Here is a 16,723-nt window from a genome sequence, read left to right as displayed (position 1 = left end):
AAGTGAACACAGAATAGTATACTTGTCAGCTCTCTGGGAAAGGAAAGACTTTAAAACCAAGCAAGAGTTAGAGAAAATTACAAAATCTAAATTAAATGATTTTGATTATATTAAACTAAAAAGTTTCTGTACAAACAAAAACAATGTAGTCAAAATCAGAAGGGAAACAACAAATTGGGAAAAAATCTTTATAACGAAAAACTCTGACAGGGGTCTAATCACTCAAATATACAAGGAGTTAAAGCAATTGTATAAAACACCAAGCCATTCCCCAATTGATAAATGGGCAAGAGACATGAATAGGCAATTTTCAGGTAAAGAAATCAAAAGTATCAATAAGCACATGAGAAAGTGTTCCAAATCTCTAATAATTAGAGAAATGCAAATCAAAACAACTCTGAGGTATCACCTCACACCTAGCAGATTGGCTAAAATGAAAGAAGGGGAGAGTAATGAATGCTGGAGGGGATGTGGCAAAATTGGGACATTAATGCATTGCTGGTGGAGCTGTGAACTGATCCAGCCATACCATTACTGGGTTTGTACCCCAAAGAGATCATAGATAAACAGACTTGTACGAAAATATTCATAGCTGCGCTTTTTGTGGTGGCAACAAATTGGAAAAGGAGGGTATGTCCTTCAATTGGGGAATGGCTGAACAAACTGTGGTATACGCGGGTGATGGAATACTATTGTGCTAAAAGGAATAATAAACTGGAGAAGTTCCAGGCGAACTGGAGAGACCTCCAGGAACTGATGCAGAGCGAAAGGAGCAGAGCCAGAGGAACTCTATACACAGAGACTGACATTCTGTGGTAAAATCGAATGTAATGGACCTCTGTACCAGCAGCAATACAATGACCCAGGACAACTCTGAGGGATTTATGGTAAAGATGCTACCCACATTCAGAGGAAGGACTGCAGGAGAGGAAACATATAAGAAAAACAACTGCTTGAACGCATGGGTCGGGGTGGACATGATTGGGGGTGTGGACTCGAAACCACCACACCAATGCAACTACCAACAATTTGGAAATTGGTCTTGATCAAGAACACATGACAAAACTAGTGGAAATGCGCATTGGCCATGGGTAGGGGGGGCGTGGGGGGGGGTTGAAGGGGAAAGGAGGAGCATGAATCATGTAACCATGTTAAAAATGAATATTAATAAATGGTAAAAAAAAAAACAAAAAAAATAAAAAATAAAAAAAAAAGAAAGTTAAAAAAGAAAACCTGTTCACAAAAGATAAAGAATAAACATATAAATGCCAAGTATAATTATGCTTGGCAGATAGAAGTCATTTTATATTTTAAGAATAGTTTATCTCAAGGAAAAAAGTTACCAGAAATATTAAAAAGCCATCATTGGAAAGATAATGAAGCTTAAATTCAACCAGTCATTCTTTTCTCTTTTTCTACTTCGCATTATAAGGTGAGAATCTGTAGATAATGTGGTCTGCTTTAGAGATTCAGAAGCATAGAATCTTAGAATAAGAAGAGACTTGAGAGATCACCTAACCTAAGTCCCTTCTTTTACAAGAGAGGGAAGTAAATCCCAGAGAAGGGTATCCCCTTGGCCAAGGTTACACCATGCTGTATATGAAAGCGGCAGAGCAGAGGAGAAATAACGAGTAAGAAAGTATTAAAATTCAGGCAGATTAAAATTCTACGGTATTAGTAATGAGAAAGACATAAATTCCAACTGAGATCATTTTTTCTTCAAAACCTTTTCTTCTTCTGGTCTTTCCTCTTTATGTTAATGGCTATCTCTACTTTTCAGTCACTCAAGGTAGAAACTTCTTGGTTTTTAAAAAAAAATATCCCTCCCTTTTCCTTCACCCCACCACATGCATTAAGTTACCAAGTCCTCTTTATCATTTCTACCTCTGCAATCCTTGGACCTATCTCCACTTCTCCATTCTCCCCATCAAAACCCTAGTTAAGGCTTCATTGTCCTTTATCTGAATTAGTGCAATAACATTCTTCCTGGTTTTCCTTTCCTCCCATAACCCACTTACTACTAACTCCTTTCATCTCCCCACTTTGACATCAACAGTGGTTCCTCATTTAAAGCCCCCAATAGTCTAGTCTGCAAACAACTTGCAATAGTCTGCAAACTATTATTCCAACTTAGCAACCTGTCTACGGTTTCACAGCAAATACATATCTGAGGTAGCATTTGAACTTGTCTTCACACTTTGTATATTATACATGTCTCTCAGAGCCTTCCCATTTGATTTCTCCCACTTTGAATCCTCCTATCACTTTGTGCCTCTGTATGCTATACATTCTGGTTTTTTTGTTGTAGTTATTTGAGCCATGTTTTTATGACTCTTGCTAGGATCTAACTCTATTTCATCTCTATAGCTACCTCAGTACCTTGCATGAAACAAATAATTGCATGGATTCTGGGAATTATTTGACCAAGTTAATGGAATAATGAGATAAAGGTAAAAAGAAAAATTCCTTTTACCCAGTAATTTACTTGCCTTTCTAAAGGAGACAGAAAAATGCCAGATCTAGGATTTGAAATGGTGTCCTTCGAACCCAGTTCTAACATTATTTCTACCACACTACAATATCTTAGCTAAGTGAGTGGAACTCAGAATGTGATGAGCATTCAGTAAGCTCAGTATATCATGCACCTCTGCAAAAGCACTGAAAGCTTGAGGCTCTAAAATGGGAGATACTGAGTAGGAGGTCTGACAGATACAGGGTTTGAAGTTGTAAAAGAATGTACCTCTGGAAATTATGGGGGTGAGCTGCCATAGAGGCTTCCTTTGATTAGGGAGCAAGGACCAGCCCAAATTTCCTCAAGCTGAGGAACCAACCATAACAAAATCAGCTGGTGAATCTGCTTTGAGGGAGTAGGATAGCTGCAGGATGCTGGCAGAACATGAAGCTATTAGGAGGAATCACTGGGAACGTTTTTTTTTTTTTTTTTTACCTATACCTTCTGTCTTAGAATCAATAATGTATATTGGTTCCAAGGCCAAAGAGTGGTAAGGACTAGGCAACGAGGGTTACTTGTGACTTGCCCAGGATCACACAAGTTTCACAAACTTGAACCCAGAACCTTCTGACTCTAGACCTGGCTCTCAATCCATGGAGCTACTCAGCTGCCCCCAAACTGATAGCTCTTTAAAGAAATATCCTACACTCAGATATAAGATTAGAAATCAAGTTCTGAAAGAAGTGATAATCCTGGAAATCTTGCTAATTTGGATCTACTTTAGCCAGAAGACTGACTGATTAATCTCTAACTCAGAAAATCTGTGGTGGCTAATTCCAGGGAGAACTTAAAGGGGGTCAGTGAGAGAATAGGTTCAGTTAAGATGGATCAAAGCTAAGCTCCATTTGCATTCTCCCTGAAGTCCAGAACTATCTATTTCAATAAGGGGTCAAGAGTTCTTACAGTTCTGTAACTTTCCTTATTTGTTATTCTAAGCCCCTGTATGTGTTTCTGTCTTCCAGCAGGAAAAAAATTTTAAAACGTATGGAAGAATTGTGAGCATTTTATAAAGGCGGTGGGATAAACAAGAAGTTGGAAACTTGTGTCCTTTTCTTCAGTTAAATGAGAGAAACCAGGTGAAAAAGGATGGAGGCCAAAGGGAGAAGAAATGTAAGTGTGGGATTGGTGTTTAAAGGTGGAAAACACAGGGCAATGTGAAGTCATTAAGAATCTATAGGAATATAATACTTAGAAGTGCCTGTCCTAGCTCTACCTCCCATGTACTCAAAAGACACCATAATATGTCTATGATGCTCTGACAGTTTACTGAATCCTTGATTTTCCATGATAAACTAGATTTATATCACATTTTTCTAAGGAACCTAACATGTGGAAAAGAAACTTCAGTTGGGAAATTAAAGTCTTAGACCAGTAATGTATACTTAAATGGATTCGGATATCTAGTTTTTAGTAGTTGAAACTGAACATCTGTTGAAATAGCTTAGATTTTGAAACAGCTCCATGACACATAGGAGAGGGAATTAGAAATGATCTCACTGGAAGTTGACAGGACACTGAAGGTCAATTAGGTACATATCCCAGGGGACCTTAGTGGCTGTCTTTCTTGAAGCAAGGAGGGATTTCTATTACAGAGAAAATAAATGCAAACTAATTTAAACTAAATTTCCTGGGATGTGGGAAAATCCCTCAGGGACCAGCAATGACCAGTTTAAAAAAAACTGTTCTATATATGTTCTATGCAAAGTTCTATACTATATTCTTGGTATATGTTCTATACCAAGAGTCAAAATCAAAGTCTTTAAAATTACTTCTATATAACCCTAAACCATAACACTCTCCAACATAAAGAGCTAGGCCAGGTCCATAAATGTATTTATTAGCTTTTATTGGGCATATATAAAGAAAGTTTTGCTGCCAAACCTAAATAGTGGGATTTCTTTTTTCAGAGGAGCCAAAGAAGCAAGAAGTTGTGTTTGAAGCAAAAAGTTCTAGAGGGGCTATGTCAAATCTGGGGAGGACTGAATGATCAAGACTTAGGAGAAATAATTAAAATTAGGTACTTTTAATAATGACAATAAGTTGAAGGGAGAAGTATAAAAAACAAGCATTTATTAAGCATCTACTGTAGTAAGCACAGCATGGTGCTCTAGGCATGGGAAGGTATTCGAAATGTATAATTCATAATCCTGGACCTTGAGGGGTTTATAGTCTAGTTGTAGAAATAAAAACATATATACATGGAATGTTAAATAATAATAACAAAAGTTATAACTAGTGGCAGAATGAGCTGATGGGTTGAGGGCTGGACTTAAGAGTTGGTAGGGAGTTAAAGTTTTGCTTCTGGCACACACTGTAATCCCGGGCAAGTCACCTAGACTCTCAGGGACTCAATCAACTCTCTAGGTGTAAGTGACAAAAATGAGGTTGCCCATTTGTATTGGCAGAAGTTATTTCTTCCCTAGAATTTGCCAACACCAATGAAATCATGGGTCCATTAAAATTATTATTGTTAATACTATTGTTAGTTAGCATTTATATAGAGCATTAAGAATTGCAAAGTACTTTTATGTATACTGCTTCATCTGATCAGTAACTAAAAAAGACTACAGGAGAGGCCCCAAAGCAGTATTCCATTAAGTACCAAATGAATGGTACGGGCAGTAAGGGCCATGAGGTTAAAGATGGAGAATTTCTATGGTCCAGAGTCAACGATGACCAACTAGAAATCATTCCAGCCTAGGTGACTCTGAAGATGGTGATACTATTAACAGGAATTGGAAAGTAAGGAAGCTGAGATGGTTTAGAAGAAGATAATGGGGTTGGGATGGAACATGCTACATTTGAGGTAGTGGCAGGATATCAAGATATGACTGTCTCACTCCAGAGCATCCCTCTGCTCCTCAAAACTCCTCACCACCTTCATTTTGTGGCAGATCCCAGGCCAGCCACCCTTCATTTCCTCTTCTGGTTCTGCTTCCGAGCCACAGGGGCACCTTCCCCATCACTACTTTTCAGCTCTCTTTCATGTGTTGTTTTTCCCCATTAGAATGTAAGCTCCTTCAGGCCAAGAGTTATCTTTCTTCTTGCTTATATCTGCACCCCCAGTGCTTAAACCAGGGCGTGGCATATAAATAAACTTAGTAATACTTAACTTGCCATGCTTGAAGTCTTCCTCATCTTCTGAGTCAATAATGACTTACCCCCCTGCACCTCACCTATACACCTTCTCTATAGCCTTTGCATACACTTAACATGTATTATACCATATTATAATTATTTGTGATGTCGCTATCCCATAATTGTATATGAGACCTATTTCTCTCCTAGACTGTAAGCTCCAAAAAAGCAGAGACATTTCTTACTAAACTCTATATACACCCCAGCACCTACCTGAGTGCCATCAAACAGGTTCCCACCTCCATCCCCAACATATATGCAATTCTATGTCTCAGAATTTTGCTAAATTATTTACATAGCAACAAGGAAGGTACTCAAGCAGTTTGGCCACAATATAACTAGAAAACCTTTAAAATTTAGAAATGTTGACATACAGAGCTACAAAAGTGGAACCTTAAAATTCTTTCATTAGGATAAAGTATTCTCATTCATCATCTATAATATGCAGGTAATAATACAGAAAAAGAAGGATGAGCAATTTATCATTATTCAACAATCTTCACAGTCCTACTATCTCTTTTTGAAGTACTGACCTATTTCTATTTTTCACTGTGGGAAGATTTCCACAAAAGAAAAAAGAATTTCTATCTTGATGCTGAAATCTGTAATTAAAATCTGTAAAAAACAAATCTGTAAATAAAACTTTTTAATAGGATAAGGGAAGCAGAAACAGCTGCATAACAAAAAAAACAAAACAATTAAATGCAAATGTAAAAATGGGAGGTAGAATAAAGAATATATTACTTTACTAAATAGCACATATACTACCTTACTAAAAAAGTCCCTCTGAGCCACACCATTGCTAGGTTTGTACCCCAAAGAGATCATAGGGAAAAAGACATGTACAAAAATATTTATAGCTGCGCTCTTTGTGGTGGCAAAAAAATGGAAAACGAGGGAATGCCCATCAATTGGGGAATGGCTGAACAAATTGTGGTATCTGTTGGTGGTGGAATACTATTGTGCTCAAAGAAATAATAAACTGGAGGAATTCCATGTGAATTCCAGGAACTGATGCAGAGTGAAAGAAGCAGAACCAGGAGAACATTGTACACAGAGACAGATACACTGTGGTAAAATTGAATGTAAATGGACTTCTGTACTAGCAGCAATGCAATGACCCAGGACAATTCTGAGGGACTTATGGAAAAGAACTCTACCCACATTCAGAGGAAGAACTACAGGAGTGGAAACACAGAAGAAAAACAACTGCTTGAACACATGGGTTGATGCGGATATGATTTGGGATATAGACTCTAAAAGGATCACCCTAGTGCAAATATTAATAATATGGAAATAGGTCTTGATCATAATACATGAAGAAACCAGTGGAAATGTGTGTCGGATACGGGGGAGTTGGGAGAGAGAGAGCAAGAACATGAATCATGTAACCATGGAAAAAATTTTTCTAAAAAATAAAAAATGTTAAGAAAAAAATAAAAAGTCCCTCTGCATGCTCTCCTTTTATCTTCACACAATAAACTATAATTCCTTAAAATCTACAACTCAAAGGAATTTAAGTACACTGATCTTACTCTTTCTCCTTTCTCTCTTTCCCTCTGTAGAATAACAAGTTTAATATACAGTATTTAAGTAAAAGCTGATAACTGTGATAGGTGATGGGAGTTATACAATAAAATAAAGTTCCTAAAGTGGGGAAGCCTTCACGGAGCTTATATTCTGGTAGAGGATGTGATACAGTTAGAAATAATTACAACACAAAATAGAACATGGAAAGTTCATGAGAAACTGTCAGTTAACAAGCATTTCTTAACAATCATTTTGTACCAACCACTGCACTAAGTGCTGGAAACACACAGAAAGGCAAAAGGTGGCCTCTGCTCTAGGAGCTCACTGTCTAATGGAGGGGACAACATGCAAACCACTATATACAAACAAACTATACTGGATAAAAAGAGGGGAGGCACTAAAACTAAGGGGAATCTGGAGAGACTTCTTGCAGAAGGTGGGATTTTAGCTGAAACTTAAAGGAAGCCAGGAGGCAGAGATCAAGAGAGTAAGAATTCTGGGTAAGGGAGACAGAAAGTAAAAATGCATGGAATTAGGAGATATGGATGGTTCTGTACAAGGTACAGGAGACCAGTGTTGCTGGATTGCAGAGTATATAAGAGAGTAAAGTTTAAGTAGACTATTAACATAGGAGGGAATTGGGTTCTAAAGGGCTTTGAATGCCAAATAAGTGATTTCACATTTGATCCTGGAGGTGACTTGGGAGCCACTGGAGTTTGCTAGATGCAGGGTGGGTGTGGGGAATGGAGATGGCAATGTGACATGATCAGAACTACATTTTACGAAGATCAATTTGACAGCTGAATGGAGAACGTCCTGGAATGGGGGGGAGACCATCCTGACAGAGAGACCAACCAGCAGCCTCCCTGTATCAAGATGGCAGCATTAGAAGAGGAAAGAAGTGGGCATATATAAGAGACATTATGATTCCCCTGTCCAAAGATCTGACAAGTAATTATTCTTTGCTCCTCTAAAATGTTAATAATACTACCCTTTGTATCTAAGTCATGTCAGAAGCCAATGTAGAATAGAGTTGGTTAACTAAGTTAACAGTCAGTCAACAAGCATTTATAATATAAATAAACTAACATGTGTGGTCCAATGGAAGACTTTTAGGGATCGGGTAAATATTAATGGAAAAGGCTAGCATTTGAGTTAGTATTGAAGAAAGGGTAAGATTTCAATAGAAAGATATAGGGGGTGGGAAGGGAGAGTGTCATGGAAGAAGCAGATAAGAAGTTATGAGGCAAAGATCTATAACCAATAAGTGTTCGAATAATGTATTATTTGTGAGCAATAGCATAAGCCAAGGGATAGATGTAAGGGGAAAAAAATCAGGATATTTACAAAGGATGGTAAATAGTTTGACTTAGTTGAAATAGAAAGTATATGGATGGGGAACATATGAGATAAAGGTGAAAAGAGTGGGTAGTGATAGATCATGTAGGGCTTTGATGTCTGTATGTGATTCCCTGAGCAACAGGGAAGTAGTAACAGATTCTGAGAAGAGAAAAGGCACGATTTACATCAATAAGGAGGATTTATCTGATGGTGGATTTATCTGATTTATCTGAAGGATGGTCTGGAGGGGGACAAAACCAGAAGTGGGGGAACTAGTTAGGAGACATCAGTAATAGACTAGGTAGGTGGTAAAGAAGACCTATTTGGGGATGGAAATAGTGAGGAAGCAGTTAGTTAAACAGAAAAGATCTTATCTAAACAGTATCTGAAGAACATCTGATTAGAAATGGAAAATGAGGGAAAGGGAAAGTCAAAAGACAAAGATAATGCCAAGGTGTTCAGCATAGTTAATGGGGAAATCAGGGAAAGAAACAGTCAAGTTGAAGGGCTTCTGGCTCTGGAAAAAAGGCAATACATGTGGTTTGGGATATATAAAATTTGTGGTGTCTCTAAGCCATCCACAAAGAAATGTGCAGGAACCAACTAAACATTTGGGTTGAGAGGTTAGGACTAAAGAAAATAGAATTGGAAATCACTCAAGTAGAGGTTAGCACTGAAGCCAAAGAAGACAGCAGATTCCTTAGGGGAGAGTTAGGGGTGGATGGGAGGTGGGGAGCCGGGGAGGAATTAGCCTTGCTAAAGAATCACATGACATGATTAATTAAACAGGATCTACTGATTTTAGTTATTTCAAATCATTCTTAGTTTTGAATTTCACTTGGTTCTTAGACAAGAGTTTTAGAAAAGTAAATTAGAATCAATTTTCTTAATCTCTTTCCTTGCTCTCTTAAAAAGCCTCTCTGATGATGTGATATCACCTCAAAGTTTCTATCTTTCCAGGAAATAGGAGGATTACTGGAATAGAATTCAGGAGCTTGGTTATGTTTGATTTCCTCACAGGTAATTTCCCTCAAAGGTCTACATATAACAAAGAACTTGAAGTGAGAAATGGATTGGAGAAGAGTTCAAACAAGCAGGCTTGGGAATGTAGGCAAATCACTGAACAACTCTGAACCTGTTTGCCCATTTGTAAAGTAACGATAATCACACCAGCACTCTTACAGCACTATTGTAAGGAAATAGTACTGATCTAGGAAAGCATGAGTTATTATTTCTACCTAAACTGTGAAGACATGATGCTTCCAAGACAAAGAAATATATTGGAACCTCCTTCCCTGAACCTTCCTCATTTTGCTTTATTAATCATTATATGAAAAAGAATTTACAGGCACACTTTGTGAAAAATCTATCCCAATAAGCATGTATTAAGCACCTACATTGCTGGTGTTTAGGATACAAAATGGAGCAGTCCCTACCTTCAGGAAAACTCCATGGACATTATTGGTGACTTAAGAATAAACACTTATTCCTGAAGCAAAAAAGCTTTTAACTCTGAAGCTGAGCTGGTCAAAAGTAAGATAGAACTAATTTCTGTCAGGTCTGTATACATACACACATTCATGCATGCTTGCACACATACATACATGCATGCATATAAATTATCTAGAATGTTAAGCGAAACTTCTATTGCCATTCTTGTACTTATGTCACACCTAACATAGGACCAGATATCAGACAAATGTTCTTCCTAAAGGAATCAGTCAATTGACAAGCATTTATTATGCACCTACTATGTGTCAGCCAAAGGTCTCCAAAGTTGTGAATTGGAATATACAATGTCAAAGATGAAATAGTGCTCCTTGCAGGGACCTTATAGCATATCAAGGGGGAGATAAATATCTATATATCTATGTCAATATCTCTCTACATAAATAAAGACAAGGTAATTTTTGACAATAAGGCACTGAAGGGAAATTACAAAGTCTTTCTGTAGAAAGCAGAATTTGAATTGAGCTTTGAAAGAAATGAGGGACTCTAAGATTATTGTAAAGACACACCTGGGGAATAGAGATAGCAGATGGCATGAGATGGCTGAGAAATTAGCAAGGATACCAGTTTGTTTGTACAGTGAAGAATGTCTGAAAGGCAGTAGTATGTAAGAAGGTTTGTAAGCTAGGTTGGGGCCAGATTTTGAAGGGTTTTAAATGTCACAGGAAGATTAACAAATGACAGAATTTGAGAAGGAGCACATCTAGTCCAACTCTTTTATTTTAAACATAAGGAAACTGAGGTCCCATGTGATAAAGCAAACAGTAGGGTCAGCCAGGACAACAAAGATAATGCCTATGTGGCAGAGACAAGATTCCAGGCCAGTTCTTATGAAGTAAAAAATAGCACTCTTTCTATTAAACCAAACAGATTCCTTTTCATCAGTGTTTTCTAAACACTTCTGTATGTCAAAATGAATTATGAGAATTGTTATATTCTCTTTTTTTCTCAATGTCTCTAAGTTGACTCATACAAAGAGCCACAAGAGAGATGAACAGATGGTCTGTTTACTGCCCAGGACAACCCACAAACCTCTCCAACCTTAAAATTTAACACAAAATGTTCAATATCCTACCCGAGTCTTAATTTGCCTGGGATCTTTTTTTTTTTTAAACCCTTAACTTCCATCTTGGAATCAATACTGTGTATTGTCTCATAGGTGGAAGATTGGTAAGGGTAGACAATGGGGGTCAAGTGACTTGCCCAGGGTCACACAGCTGGGAAGTGTCTGAGGTCAGATTTGAACCTAAGACCTCCTGTCTCTAGGCCTGGCTCTCATTCCACTGAGCTACCCAGCTGCCCCCTTGCCTGGGATCTTAATAAGGATCTATTTTTTTAAACAACAAAAAGATGCCTGCTTTCTTTGCAGATATTAATAAAGACAATCTAGAAAGGATATTCAACAACTTCATCTCCATTGCAACTAGGGGCAAACAAGATAATACATAAAGGAAAAAAAGCCCAAAACACAAATAAATATACAATCTGCAACAATGGTGCAAAAATAGAATGAAACTTTTGGTGACTTGGAAATGCCTGCAATAAGAGGCAAACAATTTTGTCCATATTTATTTAAAAGTACTTCCTGACCTTTTTCTGATTAATATTTAAGTCTAAGTCAATGATTTTATTATAAAATAACTTGTTACTACAAGCATTATCTATCTACAATAATGTAGTATAATTTAATGATCAATAAATAGAACTATTAGTATAATTTATTATTAACTACAGAATTAATAGTACTGTGATGCATTATAAGGCTAAGGGCTAAATATTCAAAATTAAAATTAAAAAATTAAAATTAAAAAAGGGCTAGATTACTGATATTAATTATGATACCTCTCGAGATCATCTCCAATATTCTGATAAGGACAGGTTAGTTGATAAGGAAATAACAAGACATGGGAGATGCCAGCTAACTAAGGTTTTGGCCTTGGCTGCATTTCTGACCAAAGGGGAAGAATGTTAACCTCTTAACTGCTGGTTAGCTAATAACATAAAGCATTTCAATAAAGCCACAATACTTTTCAACAAGAAATCACAAGGATCATAAAGGGGTCAAAAGAGGAGTCTCAGATTTTTATCTATTCTCTTATTGGCTTCCCACAGATACCTACTACAAGAGGACCATAAGTACTCTAGCTCAGGTATATTATATCTAAAGTATGGGGAAAAATGTGTTGTAAATTCTAAACAACTATATTACAAATGAACTTTTGGAAAACGACCAGCTTATAACTTCAAGAGGATTTCTATTATATGGTTGATAAAAAGGATCCAAGATTATAAATCAAAGAACTGAGAATTTTTTCTTACAATTATTATTCCTTATTTTACACAGAACTAAAAACAACAATTATACAACTGAGTGGTAGAACTTTCAAAAATCCTATCCTAATATGAAGAGAGGGGATAATGTTTTACAATATATAAATTTGTAAATAGACAAACCTATATGAATGACGAGTTGAATGTTTTTTAAATTAACCTAAGGAGCCTTGATTTGAAAAAGAAACCTGATATAGTTGATAAATATATTTCAGCTTACCATTTATATTTATTGCTGGCAAAACTATTGACATCTTTGGTCTTGTGGTCTTGTTATGAGTAGTGGCTGGTAATAGCAGGTGATCCTAAAAGAATGCCAGAAAGAAATGTGTTATACTAGTTAGTAGTTTAAAGGCAGAATTAGGAGTGAATATTCCTAATATACTAAAATTTCTTTTTAGATTCATTTAACAAACTTCTAAATTTTATTTTTTTAATTCTGAATTTAATGAACATCAAAAAAGAACATTTCCAAATATAAAGGAGGAAAAAATGCAATTATTACATATAGTTTGCATTTAAAAAAAAAAAAACCTTTACCTTCCCTCTTAGAATCAATACTATGTATTGGTTCCAAGGCAAAAGAGGGCTAAGGGCTAGGCAATGGGGGTTAAGTGACTTGCCTAGATTCACACAACTAGGAAATGTCCGAGGACACTTTTGAACTCAGGACTTCCCATCTCCAGGCTTAGCTCTCAATCCACTGGGCCCACTTAGCTGCCACTGCTCCCATTATGTTTTGAGGGACACAGAAAAGGAAGATTTAAATTGTACAATGGTGAAGCAATTGATACAAATGTGAGACGTGGAGAACTCATAAAAGGGCAGGATGTGAAAAGAGTATTGTCAATGAGGCACATGAAGCACCATTACTGCTTATATTCTAAGTGGTTCAAGGCAAAATTATATCTATCATTTTCATAATTTTCTCAGGAGTATTTTCATGAGAAAAAAGAAAACTTGGTGAAGTCACTCTATCAGATTTTGAGAGTAGCAGCAAGGGAGTTCTTGGCAAAAAACATATTGTTAGACATAAAGATCACACATTTCTGGGATATTTTGTTAAGTACCACAATTTAAAGAAGAATAAATACAACTTCCTCTTCTTGATAATAAATTGTAAGTATTTGCCTCTAATAGCTTAACTATAATTTTATACTCTTGAAATTGAAAAGGAATACAATTGCAAAATACAATCCCTTTCCCTAGTTTCTTACATCGTAGTCATCAACAAGATAGTTGAGACAAAGCTCAACAAACCCCAAACTTGAGGGCATTTGGTAAAATAAACACAACTAAATGCCACAGGTCATAGGTTAAGGATAGAGTCAGACTTAATACTGCATTCCCCACTGAGATCTAGGTCCTAGTAAAAAGTTCATTTTAAAACACAGGCTTATAAATATCACATCTTTCTCTCTTCATTAAATTTCAAAGTAGTTATTAGAAGAAAAAGTACTAGAAAACAGAACTTTTAAAAATAAAAATACAATCACTTCTTGAATATACATATGCAATTAATAAAGTGAGCCTACATAAACATATTAATTACTAAAGTTTTATGTGAGAAGGGAATTTGTGTGTTGATTTGATCAGAGATTTGAACTTCCCTTCCATTTGTTTTGAATTTGGGTCAATCAGCAACCACAAAATTGATCCCACAGACACTGCCCCCTAAGTGGTGCCAGGCTAATTGAGGAACTGGGATTGGTTCCTGGAGAGAGATGTAAAAGAGTTAGTGGGATTTATAAGATGAGACCCAGCAGGAAGGTGGGGAAGGAGGAGGTTGTTTTCTGAGGTTGAGATTCATAGACAGACACTGAGTTGTTAAGCTCTGGATTATTAGGCTAGGAAATTCTTCACCTCCTTTCTATATTTCTCTCTTATTTTCTTTTTCTTACTAATAAATCTAGCTATTAACAGTCTTGTGACTTAAGAGTTAATTACAATTTTGGCGACCACCTATTCTAACCATTACATTTACAAAGAAGGAAAGACTCTAATGTATATTTGCAAATTTTGCACTCTGCTTGGGACCCTGGGCTCTTATAGGTGAGTTCTCACCTTATCCCATAAACAGGCCTCAACCTCACTTCCTGGGCCATTTCCAAACCATGTTCCCATACAAGTACCATCTATTCCCTCATAGTTTGTCCCCAATTTGAATGTCAACTCCATGAAGGCAAAAACTGTCTTATTTGCTCCCCAGAACCTTAGCACAGTGTCTGGCACACAGTAACTATTCAATAAATGCTTATCTGTCACAGAAGAAACTACCCTGGAAGAGTTGTATGGTGGAAAGCTTGTGCAGTACAGGGTCAGAGTGCTCATCTCACATAAGTCACATTTGGTTTTTTAGTTTCCTAACTTCCTGACTTGAGCTTTTCTTAGAAAAAGGAAAAAAAAATTTCAGTATATTCAAGCATAATGTGGCCGCTTCCATTTGAGTCCTCTTTCTATGAAGAGCACAATTAATGTCTAGTGGAAGTATATGGATTCTGAGGTTCCTGGTCAGTCTTTTCAAAAATCTTGATCTCAGTTTTAAAAAAGGGATCATACTACATATGGACAGTGTCATCCTCAGAAACCCAGCTAGATCTGGCTTAACAATTAATCAGTAAGTTTTTACTAAGTTCCAGATAGGTGCTCTGGCATTAGAGGATGCAAAATGGCACATACTTAAACCACATGGGACAGATGATAAAAAATACAGACTATAAGTGCTGGAAAGAATTCAGAGAAGGGAGATCAATACAGGGTAATTATATTTTAAAAAGGTTACAACACCAACTTCCAGAATATTTATGATACTAAGCCAAATTTCACTTAATTTCTATGGATCATAAAATCTCCTTGATATTTTATTTTCTATTTTTTTCCCTTTTTAAAAATACATTGTTGGGGCAGCTGGGAAGCTCAGTGGAGTGAGAGTCAGGCCTAGAGACAGGAGGTCCTAGGTTCAAACCCAGACTCAGCCACTTCCCAGCTGTGTGACCCTGGGCAAGTCACTTGACCCCCATTGCCCACCCTTACCACTCTTCCACCTATGAGACAATGCACCGAAGTACAAGGGTTTAAAAAAAAAATACATTGTTAATGCTCTAGGAAAAGAATTCAAATTCAAACAAGAAATAGAAAACAATGTTAAAACTTGCTGCAAAACTCATTCCTTCTCAAAAAGTTCATTACTGAATATTATTTTTAAATGATCTTAGCATAATTAAGACATGACCTTTTAAAAATTAAAAGCAAAACTGTACCAAAGAACTCTCACATTAGAGCTAAACAAGAGAGTATTCTGGTCTGCTTCACAAAGACATTCAGCAATCACCAAATAAAATCTTCAGATTAAGTTTGAATACCCTGAGATATCCTTAGAGACTAGACTGAATGGATTAGTACTAAAATCAAGTTACTCAACTACTCTTTATTTACAACATTAACATAAACATTAAGAACAACAAAATGTTTCACTCTGGGAACTGAGCTTGAGACAAAAGGTTATGCAATATTTGAGCATGAAAAGGTAGGTATTTGTTTTCTAAAGATGGAATCTCCCCATCTCATCCAAGCTGGAAGTGCAGGGTCTCCTGACAGGCCTTATCCCACCACTGATCAGCATGAGAGCTTTGATCTACTGTTTTCACCTCTGATTATTTGGTCCCCCCTAGGCAACCTAATGGCCTCTACCTTAGGGGCTTGTCACACTGATGCTATATGTAGAAAGACATTGACTGGCATTACCCACTGAAGCTCAGAATTCCAGAGCTCAAAGAACCACCAGTCTTCCCAGCAGAAGAGACTATAAGCTTATACTGCCATACCCAGTAATATGCCATTTTTATAGGGTTCTCAGCCTTCCTTCCTAGAACATTCTGTAGGAAAAAAGACTAAACGTGACATATTTCAGAGCTAACTATTCAATCCCACAACATTTGATAAAATTTGATAAAAAAAAAAACCTATAAATTCATATTGGAAATACCCTGGGGTTGCTAGGTGGCTCAGTGGATAGAGAGGCAGACCCAGAGATGGGATGTCCTGGATTCAAATCTGGCATCAGATACTTTCTACCTGGGTGACCCTGGGTAAGTCATTTAACCTTCATTGCCTAGCCCTTACTGCTCTTCTGCCTTGGAACTGGTGCCTAGTATTGATTCTTTTTTTTTTTTAAACCCTTACCTTCCGTCTTGGAGTCAATACTGTATTGGCTCCAAGGCAGAAGAATGGTAAGGGTGGGCAATGGGGGTCAAGTGACTTGCCCAGGGTCACACAGCTGGGAAGTGTCTGAGGCCGGATTTGAACCTAGGACCTCCCGTCTCTAGGCCTGGTTCTCAATCCACTGAGCTACCCAGCTGCCCC

At 37.0% G+C, this 16,723-nt stretch overlaps 1 protein-coding gene across 1 annotated transcript in view; it reads right to left on the bottom strand.

Annotated features, from left to right (window-relative positions):
* The window catches only part of ATF6 (activating transcription factor 6), a 230,624-nt gene that overhangs the window by 46,831 nt on the left and 167,070 nt on the right, over window positions 1–16,723 (bottom strand). Inside the window, exon 16 of the mRNA XM_044674260.1 lies at window positions 12,582–12,666. Coding sequence (XP_044530195.1) covers window positions 12,582–12,666 — 85 coding nt within the window. The remainder of the gene's footprint in view (window positions 1–12,581; window positions 12,667–16,723) is intronic.

This window comes from Gracilinanus agilis, chromosome 4 (genome assembly GCF_016433145.1).
Source record: "Gracilinanus agilis isolate LMUSP501 chromosome 4, AgileGrace, whole genome shotgun sequence".
In the NCBI taxonomy this organism is placed as follows: Eukaryota; Metazoa; Chordata; class Mammalia; order Didelphimorphia; family Didelphidae; genus Gracilinanus; species Gracilinanus agilis.
The sequence above is the reverse complement of the archived record's forward strand: the minus strand, read 5'-3'. Positions and strand labels throughout refer to the sequence as shown.